The sequence below is a fragment of the Eucyclogobius newberryi genome, unplaced genomic scaffold (assembly GCF_026437365.1).
Source record: "Eucyclogobius newberryi isolate DKJ021-1_F unplaced genomic scaffold, fEucNew1.0.hap1 SCAF_17, whole genome shotgun sequence".
NCBI classification, from domain to species: Eukaryota; Metazoa; Chordata; class Actinopteri; order Gobiiformes; family Gobiidae; genus Eucyclogobius; species Eucyclogobius newberryi.
The window spans coordinates 29,783,065-29,802,772 of record NW_027315801.1 but is presented as its reverse complement, the minus strand read 5'-3'; the positions used below and the strand labels follow the sequence as shown (position 1 = coordinate 29,802,772).

General features: G+C 42.6%; 1 protein-coding gene across 9 annotated transcripts in view; it reads right to left on the bottom strand.

The window, feature by feature from the left end:
* Positions 1 to 19,708, bottom strand: part of nav1a (neuron navigator 1a) — a 76,481-nt gene that overhangs the window by 23,785 nt on the left and 32,988 nt on the right. For all 9 annotated transcript variants that reach the window (XM_072449870.1, XM_072449871.1, XM_072449872.1 and 6 more), the window contains one exon: positions 18,649 to 18,969. In XM_072449870.1, the coding sequence (XP_072305971.1) occupies positions 18,649 to 18,969 (321 nt within the window). The remainder of the gene's footprint in view (positions 1 to 18,648; positions 18,970 to 19,708) is intronic.

The following is a 19,708-nucleotide window of genomic DNA, read 5'->3' as shown; positions in this document are numbered from 1 at the left end:
TATTTGAAACACAAGGACATATTTGACAGGCGCATGGGTCTTTTGAGCGACTGCTAGACCATTGACAACAAACTTCTGAATTTGGGTCAGGCGGAGACGTTAATAAATGTAGAATTTCTTTGGCGAGCAAACGGTATTTCTCTAGAGTCTAACCCCAGATCTCCTGTCTCCTCTCGTCCTCCCAAGTGAGGACAGAAGTCTGAGTTCAACTATAGTTACAGACAAGAGCTGCTCTGGCTCTGGGCCTGACTTCTCTGTGAGGAGAAATGAAGCAGGACAGATGAACTGACACGTAGGCTGCACACTTCATATAAGGAACTTCTTCTGGTGTAAGTCGCTCTGTCTGAGCAGAAAGTGAGGATCAGGATGACTCTGAGCCAGTCAGCATGATCTGCTTTCATTATCCCAAAAAAGGAAAAGCATTGAATGACTGAAACACTTTATTTATACAGAAGTGGTGTTTGGAGCTTATTCATTTAGGATAGGTTTGACGTCAGATGCCCTTCCTGGTGCTCTCTCCCTTCGACTAGATTTGGGACCATTTCTGGTTTGTGGACTTGTCTTTTTGTTCCATTAAGTTACAATTATTCCTTCCAAGGCGTAATATTTATACTTTATACTCCTTACATTATTACAGACTTTAGAGAACTTGTAAAAATGACAACAACAACAAAAAAGGCACCAAAAAAATCAATACTCAAATGGATTATTTTCTGGGGCCATTGTGACCCATGACCGACCCGGCACCTCAGAACCTCTTTGGTCCTTGTGCTTTTACAGGAGACAGGAAGCAGAAGAGGGACAGCGTTCCAGAGGCACACAGCAATGGCCTTTTAAATCACCCTCATAAGTAGTTCAGTCTGGTCCACTGTGAGTTCTTCTCGTACCCAAACCCAGCGCTGAGGACCAGGAAGCGGCTCACACAGGGGGAACCCCGGCACGCAGAGGCACAGGACCAGGATCTGGATCTGGAGTTAAATTACCACTAGCCCCCCTCCAAGAAACGTCAGCTGACTTTAACGGCTGTGTGAATTAACTGTGCACAAGGGGGATGTTTTGGTTTGAAAAATCCGGACCAGCAAGAAAAACGTAGGGAGAGTTGAAAGAATGGGCGGTACAACTTTTTGAATAACGCACGCTCCGACCAGGTTGCTGCTAACGTAAAGCAGCTGTGTGAAGGATGGGGCTGCTGTGCTGACAGATGCAGCAGAATGAGTAGTATAACAATGCCTAAAGAAATATAACCAGTTGAATTCAGGGCTGGGCAAAGTAATATCCTGCGGTATACTGTATGAAGAACAGCACAAACTCCAAGAAGCGACAATATTACGGTATAACACTAAAAGCTGTGTAAATGCCACAGTCAGGCGGTGGCAATAGCACGTTAATCTATAGCGCAATAAAATGCAGACAAGAGTGCGCCTAGAAACGAGATACCATGACATTAATGCAACTGGAGCCGACCATTAGTGAAAGTAGGGTGATTAAACAATGGCCCAGTGGAGCAGGAAAACAAAATGTTCCAGAACTCAATCCAGAAAAGAACCAAAACGTCTAATTTTGCAGACGAATACTATACAATATGCACTATAATTTCACTTTCGCCCAGTCCCACGGTCGGTCCCTCTCATCGTGATAGTTCAGAAGTTGAAGTTTGTAGTTTTCAGACACGAGGAAGTAGCTGCCCATTGTTTAATCTGGGTTAGAGGCTAAAGAACTTGCGAAACCAGGAAGAGGAAGCACAACGTCTGTCTTGGTTAAAATTTAAAAGAAACGCGATTGCTACACATTTGTTTGTATAGCAGAGAAAGACAGGTCTGTGAAGCCCACCTCCAGCACCTGCCAAAGGTTGTCCAAACACTAAACGAAGCTTCAGAGACAAGAAAGGCCCATTGACTGAAGCTGAGATAGTCTTGCTTTCTTTCTGCAGGCTGAGATAAAACAGACAGACACCTATTAAAACACACATATTACTCCCACGCTGAGCAGGGGCCAAGACGGTGTAACGGAGTCCAGAATGTCAGACACATGTGGTCAGTGACAAACAGGCTTAGGGGCGCTCCCAGCAGCAGCACGCAGCCGTCACCTGCTGTCACTCATAACACGCATACTCTGCCCGTGCCACTTTAGACTCGTAACAGTGGTTTTTGGGAGGCATTCCTGAGCTCCGGGCGACTTAGAGCACACACAGCGCATTCCAGCCTGTGTATTCTGGGGTCCCACTCCCTAATCATCCGCCATATGCACACAGCATAGGCATACCATAGCAGAAGCACACAGATATAAAGTGACGTCCGGAGCCCCAGCCGCGTTCCAACCAAAACTAAAGGAGACTTCTCGTATTAAACAGGACTTTGGACTACGGTGCATTTTAGGCATGATTTTTTGGAACCTGAGATTACTGCTGTGTTCTTCTCTGTATTTAACTGTATAATTAAGTGAATAACAGCAGGGTTTTAGTACTTGGCTTATGTGACTGGAAGGGAAACTGACTTTTAGCTGTGCCAAATTTACTTTATATTAAAATCACTGTGTGTACATTTTAAAAAATAAATGAGGAGATTCCTTGATTAATCTTATTGTATTTGATTTAGGTTTATCATGAGCTCTCACACTGTAACATTTAAGCCGGGGGAAATGTTCAATGTACGTCTCAGTTCGGCTTTAACATAAAAGACAGAGACAAACAAAACAATGCAATACAAAAACAATACACATCATGAATTAAAAAACAGGTCAAAGATGGTTACACAGCTTTGATTGAAAAGTTTTAAATTGTTGTTCTACATGTTTGTTTCTCCTTTCAGTTCTACAGCTAAACAGTTCCATGTTTGATGCCTTGTACAGTGAGAGAGGATTGTCATACAGAAGTTGTTTTATGCCTCGGGACTCTACAGTTTCTAATTCGAGCTCCTCTGGTGACTGAACCCACTGAGGAACAATCAGGTCATCAAGAACCCGTGAAGCCTGCTGATGCAAGCATTTGTACCTATGTTTCAACTGTGCAAATTTAATGTATTGAAAAAAACTTAACATTTAAATGATTCAAACTTTGTGACTTTAAAAGGTTTCTTATCTAGAATGTGTTTGGCTCTATTAAAACCACTTGAAGAGGCTTGACAGAAGTGGCAGGGGCCTGTGTCCAGGAGCTGCAGCAGTAACTTAACTGTGAAAAGATCAGAGAAGTGCAGCAAAACATGAGCCGCATGAAACGGCAGGTCGTCTCTGAATGTGTACAAATTTGCTATGGCAACTCTGGAAAGCGTTTTGATATCGCTGTCAAATTTGAGCTGAGAATCGAGTACAAGCCAAAGTTTTTTGTTGTTTGTATGTGACGCAACAGTGTCCATGCTAGATACAGCTCAGCCCTTAAGTATTGCCTAAACTAACTTAATGTAAAAAAAGGAATTTGCTCTAGTGAAGTGAAAAGCTGGAGAGGAAGGTGAAAATGAGCTTGACTCCATCAGGCCTCAGAACTGTTGTGGCCGACTTTGATCAACCAAAAACACTAACAAAACCCCAGGAGGCGCCACCTCATGAAAATACAAGTTTGTGTGCTTTAAAGCGTTCATATTTCAGACGCAGGTTACAAGCAGCTGCTGCTCTGCGTTCTACATTCATGCCTCTAATGGCCTTACTAACAGGGTAAGTAGTAGTACACATGTCCACTTAATCATCAGAACAGTGAGTTGGTAAATGACTGTGAGTGTGATGTGTGGCTGCACTAAATTATGCCATTATGTTCTTTCACCAAAATAACAGTCACGTTTCAAAAGGTTAGGGTGAAACCTTGAAAGCCACTGAACTCGGCCAGTTGGAGTTGGAGTTTGGAAGAAGTAATACAAAAAATGTATATAATAAATGACACAAGTCTTGTTTATCTGCAGGAAATGGTATATTGAAAGCAAGTTTTAATTTATTTTTGTTAGAAGTGAATTGAAATGTGTAAAAATGTGTCAATATGAGGAAAGTCATATGGTCCAGCCTTAAGGTAAATGATGAGCCAAAAGATCTAATCAGCATCTCCTCTGTCGTTGGTCGGCAAAGTGTGTTACCAAAACATCTTGTCCGTCTCAGGGTAAAAGTCAGAGCGGTAAACGCTGGTTGACATGACAGTCTGACAGATGAGATGACAGACGATTTCACACCTCCCCAGACAGACGGACTCACTCACTTCAAATCAAATTGACGGACGGACGTTGGACTTATTACCGCAATGTTTGAAGTGAAGTCAATTGTGGTTTCATTTTTAATACAGATTTAATAAACGTGTTGATTTTCTTTCTTTCAAACGCCTTTTTTGGGCGGGAAAGCTGCACAAGACTGCGCTAACACTGGCTCAACGGAACACTAATTTACCCTTGAGCAACTTATTTGCACTGCCTTTTCTTTGTTTTTTGTATTGCAAACCGTATGAGAACATTCCCCCCCCTTTCTTGAGCTGACAGTTTACTGCAGTCTGTTTTGCATCAAAGTGACTGACCTGTAGCGTGGTTTGGGTGTAACACTTGAGTGAGATCATTAGCTTGTTTTTGGGAAGTTGGTGTTGTATGTGGGGGGTGGATGCTGACAGGGGCGGGTCACGCTGAGCAGACGACTCGTACAGTGTGGAGATGACAACAAACATGTCCGCAAACACTCGCCTGTCCTAGCATCGAAACGCTATGAGTAATGGTTCCTCATCTCTGCCCTGTCTGGAAGCTGTTACCTAATAATGCCTGTTTAATGCTCAAATCAAACAGTGACAGCTAAAGGCAGGCTTAGACACACCCTCTGGCTTAAGTTTAGTTTGTTTAGTTGGAGTTGGTGTGTGTGTGTGTGTGTGTGTGTGTGTTTGCTAGATTCAGTCACTCTTCCGACAGCCGGCCTGTTTAAGCACACCGCGCAAACAGTGATAAAACAGTTGGTCCTCAGGGACTCTGGACATGTGTGTCTGCCTCCCAGTCGCTCTGGCTCTGACTCGCTGGTTAAAGGCAGCGTTTAAAGCCCCCTGTATCAGGCTAATGGGTTTACCTAAAGGGGTCGATGGACTCTAGGGATCAGCGGAGCAAAAACACAACAAGCCACAACAGCTCAAGTGACCAATGTTCCGCATCGTAATTCTCAATGTCACCAGCAATTGTCCTGATCACAAGAAACGTGCGGTTTATCTCATTTCATCCACTCTTTTCTAGTTTTGTGAATGTTTGAATTCCATAGATGTTGCCAGTATTACTTTTTTTTTAACTGAATAATACAATCCTAAAACGTATACGATTACGGGCATTGTTATTCTTTTAAATATGTTTATGTTTTACTTTCCAGCACGCAGTGAAAATCCCATAATACATCTTCCAGAACTAAGGATATTAAGATGAGTCGGTTAATCGTGATTATTCAGATCACAATATAATAGTAAGAACTCAATATTAATAAGTTTGACTAAAATTACGTCATTTTAATTCAGTTACACCTAAATGTAAAGTATGTTTTAAGTGCCTGTTTATAGCACTTTACATTTGCATTTACTTTTGTTTTCAGAAAGCTGATCACGTACAGTTGCAACAGTAAGAACATTACAGTCATTTTCTTTTCCTGGCACTTCCTACTTGATTTATCCAGGCTTGGGACTTGCACCACAAGTGGCTCATGACTGTTAAGCTGGATGCAATACACTGATAATACACTGATCATTACTGTGTTACCCCTCAGTGTTGGTGTGAAGATGCTCTATATGCGACTGTCCAATCCTCCAATATACATCTTTCAGAATGTAGGTCACTCGATCCGGTCCCGCAGCGTATCAATGCGCACACACCCACTGCATACATCCACCCATGCATCCATCAGCGCGCGCGCGCATTCATATTCACGAGCGACATTATAACAATCACATTATTATGATTATGAGGATTTGCCACATCACGGCCAAACCCATTCAAAACTTCAGCTTTGTCTTTGCACTTAAGAAAGCCTTTGCGTTAACTGGCAGTAAAAAAAAGATTCAACATCTATAGCTTTTGCGCATTGAGGTCGGTTTTCCTATAGCATCTCCAGCTATACGCGCCCACTATAGAACCCATGCGCGTCTAGACATATCTGCTGCACTTACACTATATTACACTATATCACACTATATTACACTATATTACACTACTGTGCACTGTGCAAATGCATGTGTGACCCTCCCTTACACACGCAAGCGCCGGACACTGGAATTAAAAAAACGCGCACAATGCAACTGTTTTATCAATGAGACACGCGCCGCTTTACGCACAGTCTACTACCCGCGGACTAATTGTCACAGATCGCGCTGACATCCACGTGTAAACCGGCTCTGCACGTCTTCACAGAACGATCAAGTCACGTCCCATCCCTCCTCTTACCTGGACAGAAAGTGCATTGTCCTCCCCGTGCGCTGCGGGACCGGGAGATGCGGCAATTTCCCATTCAGCACGCGCCCGCTCATTCTCCAATAAGCTTCCTTGGTGATTTTACGCAGCTTCGTTTCACGCGTGGCACATTCCCGCAAGTCAGCACTTCTCAATACTGTACACTACTACGGCGCGAGGAGAAAGAAGGGCTCTGATAACGAGGGGCCCCGCGTGTCAGAGTCAGCGGCGGCGGCGGCAGCGTCAAACTGACTGACCGCGCACACTCCCGCAGTGGCTCCGCTCTGACACTCGCACGCGGAGGGAGGAGGGATGGAGGGGGGAAGGAGGGAGGGCAGAGGGAGGAGGATGAACAAGCAAAAGGGATGAGAATGAGAAGGCAACACCCCGAGTTCCTCCCCTCCTCCCCGAGCACCGGGCGGGCCCCCGTTTCTCTGATCGCGGCCAGCTGTGGCTCTACTACGGGAGGGAAACGCGCGTCCAGCCGCAATATAATAATAATAACCACGCAGTCATCACATTCTCCAAACGACATGTCAAACACATTTCAGCACTCCTAAATCTCCTGGAGGAGCAGGCACAACGCAGCCCACTGACTCCAGGCGGTCAGCCGCTGATGAGACGCGTCTGGGACGACAATGTGAACTATAACAATAATAACACAAAACCACCACCGACATGCAGTTGTGTCAATCATATTGTGCGTCCTCAACTTTGTTTGTCAGTTCAAAAGCATTGCTGGGTCAACTTCTGCATTTGTGGTGCACATTTGCAACCACAGAAGACAAGGGATGTAACAATAACCAAAATGTCGCCATAAGTCTCACAATATGATCATGGCCACAATACAAAATGACAAACTTCTTTGCTTAAATGTTTAGGTTTGTTGTAGCTACAGCAAAATATGGTAATGACACAGACCATGATCCTTTGATATCAGTGCAGACAACATAACCTTTATATCTTAATGTTTTTATTGTTACATTCATAACTGTGAGGATATGAAAAGTTGGCTACATGTTCTTATCTCACAAATAAGAGCAATAAGAGGCTTACTATAGACGATGGGTTGCATTCTAAAAAGCAAACAGCCTATTTAAAGGGCTCCCACCTGCTATCTGAAGGAGTTAATATTCAAACCAAAATGGGCCTCAATCGGCGTGTAATGAACCCAGGTCAGGGTAAATGAGTGCAGTGTTTCTATTGTAACGTGCTCTGTCTATTGGAGACTTGCAGAGGAATAAACGCAGTATCGTGTATCCACTCCCCTGAGCCCACCCTCTGTTATATCCAGCGGTGTTTAAACACTTTAAACTAAGTGGACCCCAGTGAATAGAAGTGTCTGTCTGCTCAGTGAGTTCAATAAATAGAAGAGAAGGGGAGAGGGGGGGAGAGGAGGAGATGATTAACTGTGCACTTTTTAGTTAGAAGAACCTGATTTTCAATATTACAATGGAAAGTCTTGCTTGAGTAAGATTGCTAAATAGTAACAAAAGCTCATTCTAAAGTGTGATTTGTTGCAACAGAAAAACATCACGATAAACTCTAATAATACTGAAACTACATAACGCGCATGTCCCAGTAACTCCAAATAGAAAACTATTTACTAATACTTAAATTGACCAATCTACGGCTACAGAACCACAAATACAACAAAACATTTCCTGTTCATGCAAAGAAAATGCACACATTTATTTAAACAGTAAAACAGGCGCCATTGCAAAGTCTTTCCAACAACAGCAGAGGTCAAATCTAAAATATTTAATACGAGTTTAAACTTGTTGCCCTAAAGTTTTGCTTCCAACCAAAGTGACCCCCTATTGCTGCCATATTACTATCACTAATTGAGCTAAAGGTTGCGAGCTCATAGTCACACAAAACAACAGCAGATATAGTCAGTAACACCAGCACGCACACGAAAAAGCTCCGAAAACTGTGATTTTGTCAAGTCACCCAAAGGGACACGGAGAGAAGCTCACTGACAATTCTGTTTTACGTGCGGCGTGAACACAGACAGGATTCTTTGGGCCGCGTTGCTCACCCGGACCGCCCAGCGCCAGGTGGGCACACGCTGTCTATGTGCGGCGGTGAGAGTGGCACATTGGCACGCCGAACTGCAGGTGCACCGGGGCCACTGCCATCACGGGTGTCTGGTCGCGCTCGTCAAGTGAAGGCAAACAAGCCACAAATAAACAATCACACATTTACATATTTCTGTCTGAGAAGTAGAGTGAAACGACTCGATATCTTCAAACAACTCCATTATATATTATCACAGAGTACATTTTAGGATCAGGGGTTCTTCTTGGTATACTATTCTCTGCATGCAGTGGCCTTTAAAGCACTTCCTGTGTCTCAACAGTTTCTATTTACAGGAAACGTAAGTGCATTTTGTCTTGCCCAGAGTTGAAGACAGTAAAAGCTTTAAATAAATTCAATAAATGCATTAAATAATTCGACTTTTGTCACCAAAGACGAACAGACAGCATTTTTTTGATAAATGTATCAAAGTATTTTCTCAAGTTCAGGGGTTCATGTTACTGTAATTGAGAAGATATTTGGGGTGATTGTACTTTTTGGAGTAGATTTCAATCATGTAAATGTAATTGAGGATCATTCCAGCCATGGAATTGTGTATTGCTACATTTAAGTACAGTTCAAGTCCCTATTGTCCGTGGCTGTCTCACGTTAGTTACTGTTCCTTTTTGCACCTACAAACACACAGATCATCAACACTGCATCACCTGCTCTGATTGGCCAGAGGAATATGCAAAACAACTTAATTCAGCTTTACACAGTTAGATTAATCAAGTTTTGTACAAAGGACTTATAAAAATGCTCCTAAAATGTAATTATAAACTTGTAACTAACACTTTTGAGTTGTATTTTTCATGCGTATAATTGGCAGCAGTACTTGTGCTTGTAATCGAGTACATTTATAGTCGTGTAACTGTACTTTAACTGTATACACTCTTTCCACCACTGCTTATGCGCACATTTCCCACATTGTGCCGGTTCTAATTTGATGAATCTAATTCTGGAAAGCTTAAAGTCCAGTTGTACCTTTGTCCAAGCGACTCCCGCCCAGACATGTCTTGCTCTGTGTTTACTTGGCTCTGTCCCGTCAGACACACACACAGGGTCCTTTTCTCTCCTGGAGTTAGTGTCCTGGTGCAGAGGAGGCCGTATAATTAGCTGCTGATGTAACAGTTTAATGACGGTGTGCAGCCGGGGTCACCGGTCCGACCCTGGGAACCTGTCGCTCGTCCAGCACATGAAAGAGCCGAGCGGACCTGGGAAAGCTTCTCTTCCTTATCAGGGCCGGGACACACAGGGCGCGCATCACCACACACACTGTCTGAAGTGCACACAAACAGAAGTGCTCCTCCGGACACACTCGTCACATGTAAATACTGCTGTACTTTATCACACACTGTTCATTAGACGCTTTCTTTTTTCCGAAGAGCCTTGCCAATGGGGAATTTGGCCTCGTACTCTGCGACGACACACGGTTTAGTTTGATCCAGAATGCAAACGGTAAAGTTGGTTGAATAACTTTGAATACGTTTATCTAGAACATGAACTACTTCCTGATCACGAGCGGCAGCAGCAACTATCGATGGGGAAGACACTGGACGTAGACAAACTTCATTGAGCCACGAGGGACATTATTGGACACAGTGGCTCTCACACACTGTAATATAATAAACAGATAGAAGACGCTTGACATTAACGCTCACTTTAGTCAAAACGTATGATTGGAATTGGATGTATTAAATGGCCCATGGTTCAGTAGTAGAAGTATTACTATTAAAAAAAAGATTTGAAATTGAGAGTACACGTATTACACTGCAGTGGATGCGCGCCGTTACTGAGGGATGTTACGATGTTGACTCAGTATCTATCATGTATCTCCGCCGTCTGTCAGCGCTCACGCGTTTTATCTGCTTTTCTGGCAAACCGCCATCTTCCCCCCGGAGCAACTCAACTGGTGTTTTCATACCACCTGGCATGCTCGGTCTGGTCCCTGTTGGAACACGGATTCAACAAACACAAATAGTGAAAACATGACCTCACCGCATCACACAAACCAAAGCCTAAAGCAGAGTACGGACGACCACCAGTCGCAGCCGGCAGCGTTCCCACTGCAACCATCTAATTAGACCAGTTCGTTTAGAGGGGGGGCTATTCTTACAAGTGCAGTCGGCTGAGGACAAGTGGAAGTACTTCAAAACTTTACATGAACAACTTTTCTCCTATAACAAGCCTTCGGAAAAGTTCACAGCGGCCCAACAGGTCATAGTCTATCTTCTTTGTATGAAATCAAATAATGAGTGTATTTCTTCTTGTTTGGGGGGGCAGAGCGCTGCAGCAGAAAGAAGCAGAGGATGAGATTAAGCAGTAATGAGTTGAACAGGAAGGATGACGGACGAGCAGGGTACGGAGTGAAAAGTGTGTGACTAACTTGGAAACAACTCCAGAGAAAGACACAGTGGGAGTCAATGGGAGGAAAGGGAGGTCGATTCTTATGCGTATTACACACCCCCGTCACACCCCACCTCTGAGGATTGGTCCCAGAGTGCATATCCAATGTATGTGTGTGTAAGAGCAGGGGACAGATTTAAAAAAAAAGCTCGTCCTAAACCATGCAATTTCATTTACCCCCTGCAGAGGCTCTAAGCATGTACCTCTGCAAAGGACGTCGCTGCAGTGCTTTGGGGTGAATGGTTCGTGCTGGTCAAGTGTGTGTTTCGGCGGGGCTCTAAATTCGGTGGGAATTCCTCAATGCAGAATTAACTGACCATTTCCTCAAGCTATTAACCGAGAGCAGCACTTTGAAACAAAACTGGCTTATTTTAAATGTCATTTAGTTAACACTCGGGGAGAGTCTAAACAAAAGCTATGTTAATATGGTGTGTACAGTATAATTTGCAAAGTAAATAGAAGATTAGAGAACCTTTATTTGTCCCACAATGGGGACATTACGTTGCATTAGGCACAGAAGTGGAATAATACAGACTTCATGAAAAATATACTCATAAATGCTCATTTTGGTATAGGATATATAGAGAAAAAGTTGAAATAATAATAATGAAACCAAAATATGTTTGGGTTATGATTTACCGATCATGTGGTTTTCTTTAAAAGTGAGATATTTGATGTTTTGCTATATTACTTTTGAAGTCCTAACCTCATCTGTTTGCAACACAGTAGCTGGCTAAACATTAACACTTCAGCACCACAGTATTAACCATACATCACAGAAAAACGTGAGAGTTAACGGCGTGAGTATTCTCTTGAGTATTCTACATTATCATTTTCTTTTCCACGGGTTCCAATTGAAAATGTGTGTATTAAGTGAGCAGGTCTAAAAGGGAAAAAGGGAAAATATATTAAGCTTGTTGGTCCAGTAATTCCTTCATTGTGGGTTGTGCTTTCAGCTGTGGCCTTTTCGTGTTTGTCAAGTATGATTGAAATTATATTAAAACTAAAATAAAGTTACTTTGGTAAACAACGGCACATTTTAATTCTATTTAAAAGGCACAGAATTAAATCAGGCACTGGGCAAATGTCGTGACCTTTGACCTCTGTGCGCTCAGCAGCCGAGCCGCGCACACTCACGTTTATTTCTATAGTATTGTTGACTCGGTAACAGATCTGCCTGAACTATGTGGTGGTCCTTTTTGCGCACGGACCTTCTAAACACAGACTAGAACACGCTCTTATTAAGTCTCCTCCCTCTGGCCCTTGGACTGCTGACCCAGTCCCCAAGTCCCCCCTGAGTCCCTCCCCACTGGCCATCAGAGGAAGCTCGGGATTAACTGCGGATTATGCCGTAGTGTCTCCATAGAGATTTACCGAGACCCTGCAGGAGGTGGTCTAGGTAACAGTAACAGTGACAACGCATTAGCTGTTAAAGTTCTGCTGAATTAACATATTAAACATTAAAAACATAGGTAAACTATAAATGTCATGTCTGGAGGCCTCTTGTTGCCTGTAACTGGGCCAAATGACTGCTGTTTGTTTGTTGTTTTGAGTCAGATACTGTTGAAACTCATATGAACTGGTAGAAAAATGCACGGAATTGACTGTGGCTTTATTTCTTTTAAGTAAATACAGTAGATTCATGGTGTTTGAATATAATAAGAACTATTTTGACTGTGCTGTCACGAAGGTTTGGTGATTTGTTTCTCGGTTCGCTACCAAGACTGAATGTGGGAAAATATTTTTGAGCAATCCCAGTGCAGTTCCCAAAGATTTGTGAGCCAGAACATGTGTTTGCAGAAAATTGCACAACAATAAAATGGCCCAGAGTCAAAGTGAGTCCAGGGTTGCTGGACGGTGCAGGAGTCCAGTTGCTTTTCAACAACTGGGAAATGAACGCTTAAGTTATTATATTACAAAATGTGCAAAAATCTTCAAAAAAGCACCTTCAAAAAAGCACCTTCATGTAGACTCAATACCTACACAAAAAAAAAAAACATGTATCTGATTAACAACTCTCCGAAATGACACCAACATTTAGTTTTTTTTTTCCATTCAGACAGTCTTGTTTTGAACACAGTGTAATCCAAAACCCTAAAACAATAGCTTTATTCCTAAAACTGCCTAAAATGCATTCATCAGACATTGTTCCCATTGTAACAGGAGCTGTCGGTGGGCTTCCAGGACTGTAAATCCCCCCACAAGCCCCATATGTTACTCTCGGTTAAACCTGTTTAATGTGTGTGTAGTCTGCCCGTGTACATTTCCGTCTGTGTGTATTTGCGCGTACAGTGGAAGAAGGTGTGCATCTGTGCCGCTTTAGCAGACAAAAAGATTAATGTCATTATGGTGTGTCAGCTAGTGTCCCACTGTTACAGCTGGACCCTGTTATGTCACTCTCACAATTAATTTAGTATAAGCAAGTTGCCCGCAAACAAACAATTGCAAATGACACTGCAAGCAAAGGCAATGACATCCAAGTAAATGTTCCAATCTTCGCCAATGCCTGTACTTTTATCCAACACGGAACGCAATAATTGAAGTGACCAGTCGTCTCTTATGGCTGCGTTACTATTGTTATAGCCAGCAACAGTCACCATAGTTATTATATTGTTTTATGACGATGCTATGAACACCCCAGAGCCGTCAGTCAGTTCAAAACGACAGTAAAGTTATAGTCTTGTGGGTCTCGATGTGCCTGTGCACGCTCGAACAAAGACAGCATACTCCTTCACTCAAGTCAAGTTTCCCCCGATCGCGATGTTGACGGGAAAAGTAATTGATTACACGGAGCGGTGAGCAGAAAGAGCCAGAACACAGAGGCTCAGAGAGGAGCAGGTACGGGCACGACAAGCGCAATAGCCATCAAACTCATCCTCCCATGTGACTGCGGAGCCAAATCTGAGGAACCGCATGCATTTTTATAAACATCCTGATACCGTAGATGCCATTGTGCTCTGATTCTTTGCTTCTGGTGCAAAGAAAGACAATCATCTACCTCACATTGATATGCACATTTGCAGACATGAATCGATGCCAAAACTGCATAGTATTGAGACCAAATAAAGGACAAAGTTGGACCTTCCATGCATTAGAAGGGTCTTGATTTATATGTAATATATATGTATAAGTATTCATTGGTTTCTGCTTCCTGTTATATGGAACAATTCAGGACATCCAGAAGATATGATATGTTGTTTTAAATTGTTAATCGCTTTAGCAGTGCTCCTAATTCCTCATCCTTCTGAAATCCTTGGATAAAACCACATGGCAATAATATAGAAGAGGTAGCTTTAGTTTGTATTGAAAATTGACATTGTATTGTATGAAAAATGACAATTTTCTTATCATTGTGGTGTCAAAATCAGTATCGGGATCAGTCCTTTTCCTTAGAATCATAATCGAGTAAAATTTTTCAGTATTGTGCACACTATATTGTTCATATATGTTATACTATTAAAGGATTGAGCATGTGAATGTATTGTGTTAGCCAGAACGTTGACTATAATTGCTATGATTAACATCCTTGAATTAAAAGATAAATGATTTTTCTCCACTTTTTTATTGTTTGCCTGTTCTGTCTGCGTTGGGATCGTTCCACATTTTGGTTGTGGGAATACGATAACGTTTTTGGGGAGGAGGTTAACTGTAACTGGACCATAGCATGAATCATAACGTGAGGCTGTTAGCGGGAGGGAAGCCCCGGTCGGGTGTGCCCCTTCAGGAGGAGAGCGGGGCCCGTGTGTGTGCGTGAAAGCCAGAGCTGAATGAGTGAGTCAGCGAACGAGTGGATCCATCACCTCTGGCTCAAAACAGATCCAGATGTTGGAGAGAGTATTCATTAATCAGACGTGCCGCGCTGTGTTTTCGCAGTCACAGCCTCTAAACCTCAAGAAAGTAATACAAGGGGGACAAGTTGTGCAATTTGATGGGACAAAGTGGGGCCATGACAGTTAAAAGCTGTGATATGATACTCACCTTTACCACTTTATTGAATCTAATGGTGCGTCCCACTGTCCCACCGTGCCCTGGAACTCACACTTGAAGACCTCATCGCGAATGGGAATTCCCACTTCGAATACGAGATAATTATAATCACCACAACAAAGTGAATCTGATCGGTGTAAACAATGTAAACATTTGTTACCGGTTAAATCAGACAAGATTCTGTTGTTTAACATTGGAGACATTTGTTTAACGTGAGTTATTCAGCGGTAACGCTATGAAGTTTAGATATTATTGCTAATTATAGCCATAAACGTCCTTGATTAAGTGTAGTTTTTTTTTTTCAAAACACATCTAAATAATAATAACGACAATTCTTCCTGCATTTCGAAACCTAATTCAATAGAAAATCACCACCCAATAAGGTTATTACATTTTTCTCAGTGGACATCGATGGAAAGTGGATGATATCAAGAGCTATTGTCAAAGTTCTTGTGAAATTCTGGATGAGGCCAGTAGAGGGGGTCAGCGCACAGAGACAAAGAGCTTGACCTGTAGGAGAAATGGACTGTGGCTGACCTGTTCACATGAGAGTTTGTCAGTAATTACCTTTAACCCGTGTGTCCCAAAGAAGTTGATGACAAGCTCTATTTAGTTGCACCTAATTAGACGCTTTTTAGCATCAGAGCGCTCTGATGGCCACAGACACGGGTCAAAAAGGGTCAGCGTTTAGAACACTTCCTCATATGACCTATATTATTTAACAAAATGTTCCTCAGTTCTTGTTCCTGGTTTTAGATTCAGCTCACATCTGTTTTTCAGTCTAAATCCAGACACGTATAAGCCAGAACACTGTCACAAGCGTAAAAGGGATTTCTCTCATGTGCTTTTGTTCAGGTCTAAGCAAACGCTTTCATAATTCAAGGCGTTCAGATAACTGAGCCAGCTTGTCTGAGCGCGTCACCATGGAAACGACGCGCTGGCTAATGGGAGGTCGTAGAAGATGGGAGCCGCTCCATCCACAAACAAAGAGTCTGCGCTCGACGAGGCAGAAAACTGTGGCACGTGTGGCACAAGCCCAGTGTTAGCAAAGCAGCAACAGAGAAGCAGGACTCACACCAGATAATATACTGTATTTATGAAGAGAAAAGACAAAATATGGTTAATTTATCTTGTTGGTCATGGTTTTGACCGGCTATAGTTATGTTCATTGTCTTTGTTTAAGGTCTATACTTAGTGTAGTCCAGATCTACAGTTTATTTTAGACCTATTTAAATGTTGGTTTGGATTAGAGAAAAGTTAATATACACAAAAAATGGCTGTAAAATGTAATCAAACGTCATTTTTATTTTAATCACCTCTTTTTGTAGCATCAAATTCATGAGATCATCCTAAATCTGATATGTTTCCAACCTCTAGTTTAGTTTTTTTTTTAATATATATATATAATTTTCTTATTCACTGACAATGTTGAAATAATTAAAATGGGACACATATTTCAAAATATTAAATTAGAAAACTATGGAATACCTTATCAGTGTATAACCAACTACGTCAGCCGTACTTGCGTCTCTTTTGAAATGGATCAATGTATTGTCAATATTATGATAATCCTCCTCAGCCATTACACACATGGACCTGCACATGTTTCCCTCTGAGCTCCTTCCCGTCGACCATGACGAGTGCGTGAGTGAGAGTGTGGGGGCGACGCAGGGAGGGGGCTCAAGTCCAGATGTCAACACTAAACTTAACCCGGTCCTAAAGCGCAGGAAATGGAGAACGGGCTTGAGATCCTGAGTCAGAGCGTGCACAATGCCAAAGGTCAGTGCCTTTGTCGGGTCGTGGCACTACTTCAGTGAAACACACGAGATCAGGTGTAGGAATGACTCATGTTCGATATAAATCAACGAGTCACCGCTTAAAAGATCCACTGTGAGTCAAGTTTACTGCAAATCTCCTTTACATAAACATCCTTACACTATATTTAAACGTGAGGCAGGGTTTAGTCATCTGATTAAATGGTCTGCGACTGACTACGTTCAATTGGACAAAGACAAACACATGGGTCTGAGTTGTGGATGTGTAATTTATAGAGGGAAATCCTATGTTTAATATGTAGCATGTTGGAATATGTTATATACTGTGACCCCGGCATGACCCGTGGCAATCTTTATACATAATACATGAACGTGTAGAATATATAATGAGCTCTGAAGCTTTGGGGAGTGGGTGTGTCTGAGAGTGGCTCTGCTGGACAGCACAAGTCTGCCCTCTAGTGGTAGAAGGTGAAGTAGTCCCTGGATGAGAAGTGGTTTTGAAAGGGCCCATTGTGCAACATTGAGCTAATCTGGGTAATGTAAGTAATCCTTGGCAGAACAATTCTATCATATAAATGAATAAGGACAAGCCAAAGGAGAGATTGCGACAACTCAGATCTTGGGACTTGAGTTGCATTTTAGTTGTCATAGGAACATCAAACTATTGTTGCCAGCTAAAAGGATCTGTTTTAGATTGTTGGCTGAACACACGAGCAGGGCGAGGGCAATAGTGAGATCATGTTTTTGTCCGAGCTCAGAGCAAGTCAGTGAAGTCAGTGATCATGTTGTGCCCCCGATTTCAGGACAAGTTTAAACAAACAAAAACAAAGCCTCAAAGTTTAGTGAATTTCAAAATGCAAATGGTATTTTAGTGCATTGTCATGACGTTCTATAGGAGGGCTGTTTGTTAATATCCATGCAGTTACTTGGCTGTGGGTTCTACAATAGCATGATCAAACTGGCACAATGTTCAATATATCTTCTGTTAGATCTGCCAAGTGTCTACCAAAAGAGCAAAAGTGGTTCATGTTTTCCTGTCAACATCAAATACTATAATGCAGAAAAATCCCGTCCTAATGAAATCACTGGTAATATATACTCTTGATCTCTAATAATATTGGCTGGTTTTGACACATAACCTCATCTGACATCTTGACTCTCATGAGGTTCACATGGAGCGGCTTGTAAAACTGGCAGCTGAATATGACAGAATCATCTCAGTGAGGGGCCCGAAACTCTGACATCACTCCCAGACTGTTGATTTGGGACGATGAAAGATGTGACTGAAATAGGGGGTCTACAGCTGCCAATGTCATGGCTGACATGAGGGAAACATGTGCTACATCATGAACAAGCTGATTAAAGCTTTGTTATGCAGCAGAAACCACCAAGTGCAAGCCACAGTGTGGCTGTGGGGTTAACTGTGGGCAGGTGCCAGGAGTCCTTTTAAAGGCCCCTAATAAGAGTACTGGTTAAGTGAATACTTCAGCAACTCTTAATAAAGTATCAAGAAGTATAGTATTTCTCAGACTGGTTTGCTCACTATATTTACTTTGAATATATAAAATCCATAATTATGTAGAGGACTAAAATAAGTTATTATTTACAAAAATAACTTCAACTTCCAATCATTTTATGGGCTTCTACATATTGTCTTATGGCAATGTAATCCCTATTTTGTGCAGGCATGATGTATCATAGAAAAAGTTGGAACGGTAGTCATCTGAACATGACGTTTTGACTTCCATCAAGTCATTGTCTGACTTTGTACGGCTCTGAGCTGAATTGGCCCTCAGGGAGTGGTTTTACCGAACGCCCACAACTGTCTTTCTTATATTTATTTTCATGAAAATGTTTTCTTATTGCTCTTGTCTTGAAAAACATGCTTTTTACTTTGAGTGCTGTTGCCTCCCCACAGATCTGACCTGTAACTCACCTGCTTGTCTCGATAGCGATAGATATGTTACATATTTACGTCAGTATCAGAGACAATCTTATCATGTGTTTCAAAAGCTCTGACTAAAACTTACCCATTCAGGTCATCAATATCGTCGTCATCATCATCTTCCTCGTTGGCGCTCTTCCCGCCCACGTCGCTGTCACTCAGATACTCTCCTTTCAGCAAAGTGGGGTCCTGGTCCAAGGCTTCGATGAGCTGGATCCTGGCGTTGTGGCTTATCCTCAGCGGGACGTCCGGCTGAGTGTTGCCTGTGGAGGGGGCGTCGCCGGCCTGGAGACGGGGGCTGGCCTGACCCTGGCGCCAGGACAGAGGCGAGGGGCAGTTTGAGAGGCTGGCGATGGAGAAGGCAGCTGCTTCATCAATGTCATAGCACTTGGGCCCTTTGTCGTAACTGTGCGACATAAACAGAACAGTCTTTTAGGACAAACTTTCATGGCAGCAGTGGGAACAGTTTATTGGAAGAAGTATTTTGATCCAGAAAGATTCACAGTGTCATAAATGATGCAGTGATTTACACATTGATTAACTAAAATATTCAATTGGCATGTGGCATTTCAGAAATCAACAGAAAGTCACTGTGAATAGTTTCTGGTGGAGGGTCGTCTCCATGGAGATGTTCAACAGACAAGCAGGTGAGTTACAGGTCAGGCAAAGCAATAATGTGACACCAGCAGGTGGCGCACACCCTCCACCAGAAAAGTTACATAGTGCACCTTTAAGTGTTTCGGCTTCCTTTCAAATGTAAAAAAATATATGTTAGTTTTCCACTAATCAGAAGTGTTCATCCAAGAACATCCATGCTTTTATTGCACATTTCATGTATTATATAAACTTGTGTCAGGCTCAAAGCAGAGAGCACATCCAAGTGCCTGTCAAGGTTATGGCAGTAAGCGAGCTAAGTAAAATCCGCAAAGGAAAAGCTTTTTCAGCAGAGAACCATCTGCTGACAGCCTCTTTATGTTGGGAGCTCCCCCTGAAGGACACAGAGAGAGGATACGAGGCACGCTCAGACTGTCACACAGGAAACTCTCAAGGACAGACGCGGAAATGAAGCTAAAAGCACCGAAAGCCCTGAGTGAAAGACAGGAAGCAGGGAGGAAGACGCAGGCACACGCACATGCACACAAACA